Source organism: Corvus hawaiiensis, chromosome 16, assembly GCF_020740725.1.
Source record: "Corvus hawaiiensis isolate bCorHaw1 chromosome 16, bCorHaw1.pri.cur, whole genome shotgun sequence".
In the NCBI taxonomy this organism is placed as follows: domain Eukaryota; kingdom Metazoa; phylum Chordata; class Aves; order Passeriformes; family Corvidae; genus Corvus; species Corvus hawaiiensis.
Window position 1 is genome coordinate 3,218,803 of NC_063228.1, and position 11,595 is coordinate 3,230,397.

At 43.3% G+C, this 11,595-nt stretch overlaps 1 protein-coding gene across 1 annotated transcript; it reads left to right on the forward strand.

Annotated features, from left to right (window-relative positions):
- The first annotated feature begins 5,858 nt into the window (after positions 1-5,858).
- Positions 5,859-10,624, forward strand: FOXL3 (forkhead box L3). The gene is made up of 3 exons (XM_048321307.1): positions 5,859-6,039; positions 6,784-6,952; positions 7,304-10,624. The coding sequence occupies exons 1-3, from the start codon at positions 5,933-5,935 to the stop codon at positions 7,784-7,786; spliced, it is 759 nt and encodes a 252-aa protein (XP_048177264.1). The 5' UTR covers positions 5,859-5,932; the 3' UTR covers positions 7,787-10,624.
- Positions 10,625-11,595: the final 971 nt, after the last annotated feature.

Here is an 11,595-nt window from a genome sequence, read left to right on the forward strand (position 1 = left end):
ATTTGTCCATTTTTTCCATCTCAGATAATAAAAGCTCCCAGATTCTCTGAAATGTGTGCAAGGCAGATGCGAGGGACAGTTTTGAGTTGGTTCAAATTTGCTGTTTTGTGGATCTGTCAAGTGCTTGTGTGAGCCCCAGAAAAATCTCTAAAACCAACAAACGTGTGGTAGAGAGCTGACAAAGCACCACAGACACTGGTCTGGCCCTCCAGCCCCCAAGTAGCTACCTAAATATTGCAATTTGTGTCTGGGCAGCACAAGGCTGCTCATCACTGGGCTTAATGGCCCTAGGAGAGACACACTGCCTGTGGGATGGCCGACAGGAATCTCTAAGGGATGGTGCTACCAAAACAGTTGACCTTTGCTCAGCTGGGAATCCGTTCCTTTGCTCCAGTGTTGCTCCTCCACGCCTGGCTGACTCTTGCCCTTTCTCCTCTGGAATAATTATGATGGCTGAAAATAAATGTGTGGGACAACTCGTGCCAGTTTCCACAATTTAACAGCACATGGACTTTTGTGTGAAAGTGTGAGCCAGGATGTTTCTAATTCTCCTAATTCTCTTGACAAAATGGTTTTACAAATAATCAGGCCTTAATTGTGTGATTCCAGTTAATGCAGAGGGAGTTAATTAACATCTGGAACAAGTTTCCTGGCCCGAGTTATTAGCTGTGTCTGGTGCAGAATTCAAACAATGTATGAAGGGAGGCCTATCGCCAAATGGTTCTGGACAGCTGGAATGAGAAATGACCAAAGAAGGACGAGGTGAGGCAGCTGTGCCAGGGTCGTGTCCATTTCTGGCAAACAAGTGTGCCCTGAGTCGGGGTGTGGTGTTGTGCCAGCCCAAGAGGTGCTCTATGTGGCAAAGAATGGGCATCATCTCTCAACTTACCCTCATTTCAAACCCTCCAGCTCTTCCTTCTTGACTCCAAAAAGCCTCATGGATCAGGATTTTGGAGGCTTTCACAGCTGAGGCAGGAAAAGTCCCACTAACATGAAGGATAGACTACATATAAAGAAGAAATTCTCCCCTGTGAGGGTGGGGAGGCCCTGGCACACGTTGCCCAGAGAAGCTGTGGCTGCCCCACCCCTGGCAGTGTCCAAGGGCAGGGTGGACGGGGCTTGGAGCAACCTGGGATAGTGGAAGGTGTCCCTGCCCAGGGCAGGAGGGTGGAATGAGATGAGCTTTAAGGTCCTTTTCAACCCGAACTATTCTGTGGTTCCATGGCAGGTCTCTGGTGCAAGCTTGCACATCCCTCCTGTGTCTCTGTCTGCAAACTCAGAGAGAGGGATTTAATTTTGTGCTGAAGGAGAAGAATGCCAAATCACAATGACACAAACTCTGAACCTCTGCCTCATGTATCCATGTCAAAGAGAGAAATGAGGACGTGTCCTTTTAACCACCAACATCCCTCTAGCAGAAAGGTGCTGGGCAAACCAAGGACAGGATATAAAATTTTTGTTGTCCTTTTGGGTCAGCCCAAACAATTTTGTCCAACCAAAAGTGATTATTTATTTATTTTCCAATTGTTTATAAAGCTTTTAAAATATCTTTTTGTTACATTTGGGTTTAAGTAGAAAATGTGTTTAAAAAAATTCAGAATTTCAGTTAATAAGTGTCTAAAAGCTAGACGCTCGTCCACATTCTCCCTCCAGTCTTTGGAGCCATGAATTCGTGAGAGCAAATGAGTCACAACACAAGAGTAGGTAGGAGAACTGACTTTTCACCCTGGAAATCCTCCTTTTCCTATTTTTCACTGCCAAAACACAACTGAGAATCTCCAGAAATGGATTTTCACATATGCCTTGTGAATCTCCTTATCCAGCTAGGGCAGGGATGATAGGTCTGAGCTACTTTCTATAGTTGCTCGCTTGTTTACCACCTCTGATGTGATGAATTGTCATTGAAGGTTTCTTGTCCACATTCCTGTTTTGGTAGAAACCCGTGCTCTGTTTCATGCATGAGTTTTACACTGCTGCAGCTAGAAGGCATGCAGATGAGGAATGCTTCTCCAAATAACCCCCTAGCTAGGAAATATCAACAATTCTCACTGAACTCCAGCAGAAAACCACAAATTGTGGTGCAAATTTTATTTCCATGAAGTTCTACATGTGAACACAAAAGAGATGCAGAAGGGAAAGCAATTCAGCTGATGGATGTGGGTGAAGCAGAGAGAAATTTAGGGTGAAATTCAGTGTGGCAAGCCTCATCCCTTTCCTAGGAATAAGGGTCACTGAGCTGAACACCATGAGATGTCTTACAGGGAGAGCCAAATACCCATCCAAGTTTGGGGAAGTCTCCTTCTCTTCATCCCATATCAAAATAACTAAGAGTGCATAAGAACCTGCATTTCCCCGTTCTCTTCTTTGTCAGTGACAGATCTTGTACTAAAAAGTGCTAAAAAGAAAGCAGTTTACTGGTGGTGTAGGTTGTTGTTGAGGGATTCAAAGCCTGCTGAAGGACACCACTGGTTTCCACTGATTTAAACTGAATGAGAGTAGATTTGGGTTGAATGTAAGAAAGAAATTCTTCCCTGTGAAGGTGGTGAGGCCCTGGCACAGGGTGCCCAGAGAAGCTGTGGCTGCCCCATCCCTGGAAGTGTCCATGGGCAGGTTGGATGGGGCTTGGAGCAGCCTGGGATAAGGGAAGGTGTCCCTGCCCACGTTAAAGGGGTTGGAACAAGATGAACTTAAAAAGTCTCCTCCATTCCAAATAATTCTATGGTTACGTGATAAATTTAAAAGGTTTGGAATAAAGTCCTAAAATGCAACCAAGTCTGAGAGACAGCAGGAGGAGTTGTGCTGCTGGGAGACACCAGTCTACACCAGTAGAAGACTGGAATGCCAGCATTCAGTCCTAAACACTGAGGCGCTCACTGTTATTCTGTTATCCCATAATGAGCAGTATTTCAGCCCAGTTTGAATTTATGGCTTGTCTGGATTTCATGTACAACTTTCATAATCTCTGTCATAATTACAAAAATTGCAAATAACTTTTTAATATCAGTGTTTAAAAAATTAGTCAAATCTTTCACGGCGTTTTTATTGCCTATTTACAATCTCAAATCAAATGGTTTACAACTTCGTGTTCTGAAAATATACAACGTAAGAAAACACTAGCCTGGCAAAATTATGCTTTTATGATAATGACAGGGGTGAGTTACAGTTGCTCTAGTTAAACTGTAATGGCTGCACAGATGCTGGGAAAAAACTATTGTACAACATGTTCTGCCACCATAAGCATGGCACCTGCTCGCTCCACCATGGCACATACAAGAGCATGCTAACAGTTCTTCATGAATATTATTTTCAGGGATTATAATTGGACCATAAACGTTCACTTGGGGATAAAATATCAGCATGAAGGCTTTAAAAATTACCTTGAGAAATATTCTGCCAGTTTTACGTATATGGGTTTCAGAAGCAAGTTTATGAGAGACCGTATATAACTTGTTTCTGATCTTGTAGCACTCAGAAATGTTTGTGTTCTTCTTACGGTCTGTATGAATTTGCAGCAGGTGAGTGCAGTGGTATTTACAGAGCCAGAAACCAAATCCTCCAGCTCTCAGAAGAGATTGTGTCTACCCACAGATGATGTGCGACACAAATGGCAATGGCAGGAGTTTCCTGTCTCCTGCCAAGCTGCCCCTGCACCACTCACCATGGCCCCACTCGCTCCTGAGGTGCTGCCCAAGGACACCAACACAGGTTGTTATGATCTGACTCCTTTTGCTCAATTTAGCCTCACAAACCAACTGCCGAGGTGGAAATTTATTCCAAGTGTATTTCCCACTGGAATGGGTGAGGAGTACGGTGGCCATGAGCTGTAATGCACATTGCAGAAGTGCTTGACCTGGACAAGTGGGTTACACTCACCCCTGCAAAAAAATACAGGAATAGAGATAATTAACATTACTACACACATGACACTACAGTCATTTGCTCTAATTCCCACTACAGAAAACTTCACCAATTGAATACTGTCAGTAAATACGTGAGGATTTTGTCAAAGTGTGTTGTCTGACTTTCTTAGCAAGCCAATTTTCATAAATGGAACACGATGAACTAAAAAAGGGTGCTTACAGATTGGGTAAAATCAGTCAACCAATCCAGTTGGTTGCTTTTTGAAATTGGTATAAATCAGAAGCAAGACCTTTTTTAGCCTTTAGTTTGAGTTACTGGAATTTCAGTGAGGTAAAACACCTCCAAAGAAACGAACCACTGCTAAAAATCAATGTGGACATCTACTTGTGTCTCAAATATCATGGGTTTTAGTGGGGGAGAATCTTCCCAAATATGTGACACATCTTCTTTACTTTAAACCTTCTAGTCCAGCTGGACAGAGTATGAGTGGAGATCAGACATTATATATTTAATTTTCCTCCACTGAATCTGCTCTATCTTCCTCAATATTAAAGCCCTGCTAATGCCTTAGGCAGCAGTAGCTGACCCTTTGAATTAACACCTCCTCTGCAGTGGATGCCTCATGCATATGCCTATTGATGTATTTTAGAGTGGAAATAATTTTTATTTTGGCTATCTGCTCTGGCTTCGTATTCCCAAGAAAACACCTCATGTATATGGTTTTTCTCATGCCATGTATTTCCCCCTGTGCCCTGCTATCATGTTGTGTTATAGTCCACAGCAAAAGCCTTCTCATGTCCATCTTTGTCAGAACTCTAGGAGCCACTAAAGCATCATTTTAAAGGGCTCTTTATCACTCAGATGAGTTTTCCCCTAATTGTATCCTTTAACTCCAAAAGGGGTTTGGGGACATACTTTGCATGAAAGATGCTACAGAAAACAAAAGTTGCATTGCTAGTGGTTCTGCTTTTGTGTTTCCATCCAGGGAAACTCTCAGCACAACAATTTGCTTTCTCTTTTCCAAAACTCATTTCCTCCTGGGGGTATTTCCTGGGAAAGAGCTGTCTTCAAATAATTTAATTATCATGTGGCACACACCTTTTAAGTCCCCCCTGAAATGGTGCGTGATGCCTTTGGTTTACATCACTTGTTGGAAAACACTCCAAAGCATTGAAAAACTATTAAATTGTTACAGTATTGGATGCCAACACACAGGGCTATTAGTCTAATTCATCCTTCAGATCAAAGCCCACACAGGCAGCTCTCCTGCCTACAGCTATTTTCCTTTTACTTTCCTGCTTGACAGTAGTCCCTCATATCCCTCTGTTCTACTTTCTTTGAACATAGAGATTTTCCTTTAGTCATGGAAATATAATTTATGTCTATTATACTGTATTATAGATTGCAGATCAGGACGAGCATGCATTACTGCCCGGGACGTCTGTTTATTGTACGTCGGTTTTCTAAAAATAAATAAATAAGAAAGCCACCCTGCTCCGCTGGGGAGAGAAAAATACGGAGGGGGAGCACTCGGGGGCTGTGGGGAGCTGCACTCCGTTCTCAAAGTTTAATTTCCAAGTGGAGACCTTGAAGCATGATTTATTAACATCATGCTGTTTGCTTTTGTCACGTTGTGGATGCGGCGGGGGGAGCGCTGGCCCCTCTCCAGCCTGGACCACCCAGCGAGCCGAGCGCAGCTACCGGCACCGCTCACCCCGGTTCAAAGGTTCACCCCCAATTCACCAGCTCCACCAGCCCCCAGCAGCCTGCCTGTGCCACCCCACTGGGGGCAACAGCAAGAACAGCAATAACAACACCCCACCCCACCCCCACCCCCCAAAAAAAAAAAAAAATATCCGAACAGACAGGCTGTCTGGGATGCGAGAATTGCAAAAACAATCCCCACCCCATCACGGAGAGTGTGTGTGCACGGAGGAGAGGGAGTGTGAGGAGGGGGGAGAGAGGGAACGAGACAGACAGAGGGGAGGGAAGAAGGGAGGAGGGAGTCCAAGCTCTGAGAAACATCACTCCATCTCTCTCACTCCACAGGAGCTGAGCAAGGAGCAGGACGATGTTTGACAACACGCAGTACCCCTATAACTGCTTCAATTATGATGGGGATGATTATCCTACCTGTAGTTCTGACGAAGAGAAAAAATTCACCAGACCAGCGTACAGGTAAGATGAAGTTTTTCCAAGTCCCCCTATCTCTGGTGAGGTTTCTGAGCTCTGGGCTGGTGGGATCACAGCTCTCAGGGGAGCGTGGGGCCAGCTGTGTGCGATGGGTGCAGGCACTGCAGTGGGCAGATTTCCCCCCTTTCTGTGTGTGAAGCGTTCATGATTTGTTTCCTCCCATGACGGGTCACAGCAACTCTGGCATGCCCTTAAGCCTCCAGATCTCAGTCAGTCTCCAACCTCCAGGACCCTTGGGAGAAGGGAATGAAATGTTAAATGTGCCAACGGGTGAATGGGATGCAGAAAATCCCGGTGTGGTGGGAAGAGGCACGGTGTAGATGTTCACAGGGACATCCAAGGTCCTTTCCACGAGCAGGGTTGGTCCCCAGTGACGGTGACTCTGAGCCTGGTCTGTCTCACTGCAACCGTCCTGCTCAGGGAAACTTTTCAGATGGAGTTGGAGAGGTGTGTGATCCTTCTGCAACCCTCCTGTGCTCTGCCCTGAGTGCCAGGGCAGGCAGCCCTGGGGACTCAATGCCTGGCAGTGCCCCCTCCGTGTCACCTGGGGCTCGTGGAGGACAGGCAGTGACCACACTCAGGACTTCTCCCCGGGACACCTCGGATCAGGGAGCAGACCCACTGGGGGAGTTTTGGAAGCAGGATATAGGAACACATGTACCCATGTGGTCCTGAAAACTGAGTCTGTGAGTAGGGCGATGGTGTAACAGCAAGTTTTCCTTTTTCCAGCTACATTGCCTTAATTGCAATGGCCATCCAGCAAAGCCCTTCAAATAAAGTCACCCTCTCTGGCATTTATGACTTTATAATGAAGAAATTTCCTTACTACAGATCAAATCAAAGAGCCTGGCAGAACTCCATCCGACATAACTTATCGCTTAACAGTTGTTTTGTGAAGGTAAGATCAGTTACTGTGTATTTACATACACACTGTGCATGGCTAAAAAAATATATGCAGCAATAATCTCATCACTGGGAAAGAAGGGAAACAAACAGCTGAGCTGCAAATCACTTAAAATCTCTCTGAGTTGTCAATTCCAGAGATAAGGAGTATATCCTTGTCTGATGTGTGCTAATAGATAACAAATTGAAGAGGATGGGGCTTACATCTTACTCATATAATGACAGAGAATAGGCTTAAACGTCCTGTCATATGTGTTTACACCATTCTTGAATGTAACGAATGCAGATGCTGAACAGCAGCATCTGTAACACATACAAATACTGAACTGCCTTTAAATAAATACAGGTTCCCAGAACAGAAGGGAATGAGAAGGGGAAAGGAAACTATTGGAGCTTTGCAACAGGATGCGAATCCATGCTGGATCTCTTTGAAAATGGGAATTACAGGAGAAGACGGAGGAGGAGGAATGTGAAAAGGGAACACAAGGAGCAGAGACCAAGCAGAGCGAAAAGTCCTTCATCCCCCAATATCTCTTCTGTGGACTCAGCTTTGAACAACATTTCCTCTTCTGAAAGTAAACATGAAAGAATTGAACCGGGCCCAAAACTTCTGGAGCCTTGTGGGTTTGCTCCAAACAGCGTGACCAACAGGCAGAGCCTAAGCAATTCCTCCTTAGCAAAATCGGATTCTGAAATCAAATTTAGCATCGACTACATCCTTTCAGCCCCTGACCCTTTGCCTGTCCTGAGATCTCAGTATAACATGCAAGAAAATAAATATCACCTACTGGAGGCCCCGCATATTAATCTCCAGTTCTGGACAATGTGATGTTATTTATTCGTGGTAACAAAGTCTGAGTCACAGTGTGTTCAGCAGCCTCGTGTCACTGAAAATCAGCCTCCTGCCTCCTTGTTTTCCTCCCAAGCAGTGCTCAGAAAGGGTTACGGACTCACCAGCTGATGCTCTGTCTGTGCCCAAAGTACTTTGCTAAGATTAAAGCATAAATAACAGTTACCAATATCGGTTTTCACCACGCTGAAATTTATGAAATTCGAGCTTTATTTTCTAAACTGCCTCGGACGTCATTTAGCACCACAAAGAATTTCCTTTCTCAAGCAGAATCCGACAGAGAAGAGACTTGCTTATCATCCACTGCTTTATTAAAGACAAAGTGAATTTGATCCCACTTTCAGTGGTGGAAATTAGGATTAACTCCACTGGAGTATATAGGTCAGAACTTAAGCTGATCTAAAACAGTGTAATTCTGTCGACTTACACTGGCTGGGAATGTGGGGGGGTGGAGGGTGGAAATTTGTTTCTTAAAGGAATTACAGAAAATCACCCTGTCTTCCTTATTTTTCCTTTTAACATCATGTTTCAAACTATTTTGCAGCTTTAATTAATTGTTCATTAGAAAACATAGCTATTGATAAGTATTTCAAGTATATTTATGTTTATATTCGGGGCAGAATTGTTTAAATTGTTGAAGTGAAGTTGTGTTCAAAATAATTCCAAGAGACCTAATTGCAAGGATGCTGAACTCTGGTAGACTTTGATAGGTAATGTGACAGTCAAAGAGTCTCTTAATGCCTTGTATAAAAAAAACCCCAACACTTCTTCCCTTGTACTACCAGAAATCTTCCTGAGATGCTGCAGGAAAGTCCTTGGCCATATTTCATTTAGCAAGTGTGAAAGGAAACCTGGCACTGCAAAAAGCCCTGTTGAGTGTTGAGCAAAGCTAAAATTCCACCTACCTGCTCTGAGACAAGTTGTATATTCCCATTAAATAGATTTTTATTGATCCTTCTTGCAAGCAATTACCAAAGTGGTGCTTGATATGATTTCAGCTAAACTGGTGAGATTTATAATTTTCAGATATCAATGTTAGCTCATGAGCTCCATTTCTGAGAAAGCCACTCCATTACCATTTACATGCAGTGGGAGACTTTGGAACAGAACCTGATGGACAGTGATGAACTCTAATGAGCTTTTAAGAAGTTGCTTTTATACAACTTGCTCACAATGAATTGCTTCCCAGAAGATAAACAACATTAGTAAAGGCTCCACAAAATCCTGGCCTTGACTTGGCTACTACAGTCTTCACCTACTGCAGATAAAAGGAAAAAAGACAAGAATTCTGATAGTTTTAAGCAATTAAATACAGAGATAAAATTACCTTTGCAACAGGAACTAAAGATAAATGAAGGTGTATGGGATAAGATTCAGCATAGAGGTATGCTGAGGCATGACTTGAATTTTTATGCAGAAGCTTTGACATTTCACTAAGTTATTTTACATTGTGTCTAATATATACTGTACATTTATACTATATATTCTTATATATTGTTATTGAGAAAGGGAGCAATATCACTGCACTTATATGTTGTAAAAATGCATGATGTATGTTGTCATGATGCTGAAACTCCTGCCATATACTTAAAATTTACCATCAGTGGTATTTCACACTGATTGGTAATAAATGCTCATTTTTTGGAAAACTATAAAACTTGTTATCTTCAGGCATTTCTACAGCATGCAAAAGTCTTTGCTTCTTCTTCAGAAAAGAGAAAATGGAAAATCATGTCAATTACATCACTGCATGTCTTCCAAACTTTGAAAGGATGATTTCTTGAGACCAAATTCTGCCTTCAAATGGGAGCTTTCAATTCTCTGTGACTCAATGGTTATTCTGGGCGATTATTAGACCTGACTGATCTGCCGTTATTAGACCTGATTGATCTGCTGTTTACACTGATAGTAGAGAAAGAAGAAAACCTCTGGGGGGGACTGGACAGCTGGATTCTCATTTGAAGAGGGACGAGAATTTGCTCCTTTAGTGTTCATGCTCAGTAGTGAATAGGTGTGGGAAGAGCATGTCCTCATTTAGTGCTTCAGTGTTTGCATGCACTCGCTGTGGGTCGGTACTTGTGCACCTCTGGGATCCTGCCTACAGATAAATAGTCGTGTTTTATACACAGATCTTCTTCCTGATTGTTTTAAACATGGCACTGCTGCTGTTGAGCTGGTAGTTATAGTACACACCTGCAGTATATTTGAAATACATATTTTCTGCTGTGAAACATGCAAATATGATTGTTGAGATGTGTTCTTGGTTGCTGCTGTTAGCAAAAGACAACTCAGTGACAGCAAAAGTTCCTCCTGGGTAAGGTGAACACTGTGGGCTGCTGAGACGAGTGGAAATACAGTTTATGGCTACTAATCAATGTAGAATTAATGCATTAGGAAAGGCAGAAATACACCCAAGTGGATTTACAGCAGAGATCCAAAGCCATTTTCTGTAAGATGAATTAATATTCACAAATAGCCGTGTCCTTTGCTCACACTAAAGTGCCTGCTAGGAGAGACTGTCATACTTTAGTTTCCCTAACATATAATCAAAGAAATTTGTGTACAAATAGGTGTTAACATTTGTTTTGCAAAGGGTATCAATCATATTTTGAAAAATGAAGGGACATATTTCAATTTACCCAGTATATTATATTCTGACGACTCCAGAAAGGTTTCCAGCAGTTAAAGTGAATGGCATTTAATATAGAACAACATAACAGGGGTGAGGGCTAGACGTGACCTTATTCAAATGTCGTAGCCATTACAAAGCCATTCCCAATGTAATTATAATTAAATACTTTATGCCTTTCTTGCAAATCCTCTGATCGATCATTGATATTAACATTAATATTGTATTACCCCTGAGCAAATGTCTCCCACACAAGTGTTATGGATCACCAGGTTTCCATTAACAAAGTTGTGAGCTATTGCCGTGTGCTGGTCGTGGATAAATTTACGTAAATTACTTTTTCTCAGGCAAGGGGGGAAAAAGTCCGGGTTTCTTTCTTCTCTGAATCCAGAGCTATTTCTTCATCTCCATCACAGCCTGCCAGCCACTTGCATAAAGCTGTAATGAAAGGAAAAAAGAAAATCTCACAGGAAAGTCCCTCCTTGCCCTGTGTTGAAGCAGGTGAATATTCTCCCGTTTGGCACTGGGGTTCAAAGCTGAGCTGAAGCCAGGGCTGAGCAGTGCAGGGCAAGGCTCTGCACCCTCCAAGACAATCAGTGGGCTGGCCAGGCTGGGAAAAGGTGTTTGGCTCAGTTCCTCATCTCGTGGCACCTTCCTGACTGCAGAGAGAGACCCAGAGTGAGCCATGGATTTCTTTAGCCCAGCAGAGGTGCCTCACTTGGAGGCTGACACTGTCCCAAGGCTGGGGTGGGGCAGGAGGAGGGTGTGGGACAGCAGCTCCTGCCTGCTGGGCTGGGGGCACAGAGAGGAGGAACAAGCCTTTAGACCTCTCCCTTTAGGATCATAAATACCTTTGCAAAGCAAAGATGAAAGGTTTCTTTCTGGGGAGAGGCAAGGCTTGGCCTCAGTGAGGGACCCTGCAGGGGGGTTGTTTATTTATCCTTCTAAAGGAAGGCTTCCCATGATGAAACAGAGATTTCAATGGAGCCACTCCAGGTTATTATGCAGCGATTTCACTTCTACTGATTTAATTTCTTAGGCTTTTGCCACTGGTGTCACAGAAGTGGTTTTTGAACAGCAAAATGATGATCAGCCTCAGAATGAAGTTCAAAGTACTTGGGCAAGGATGCAGCACTCTCTTCTCCCCCAGTGAAGAGAG

Bases quoted from the DNA above. Each gene is read 5' to 3' on its own strand.
- FOXL3 (XM_048321307.1), top strand. From the start codon at position 5,933: ATGTTTGACAACACGCAGTACCCCTATAACTGCTTCAATTATGATGGG. The intron at 6,040-6,783 runs GTAAGATGAAGT...TCCTTTTTCCAG, and splicing joins TTCACCAGACCAGCGTACAG to CTACATTGCCTTAATTGCAA. The intron at 6,953-7,303 runs GTAAGATCAGTT...AAATAAATACAG, and splicing joins TTAACAGTTGTTTTGTGAAG to GTTCCCAGAACAGAAGGGAA.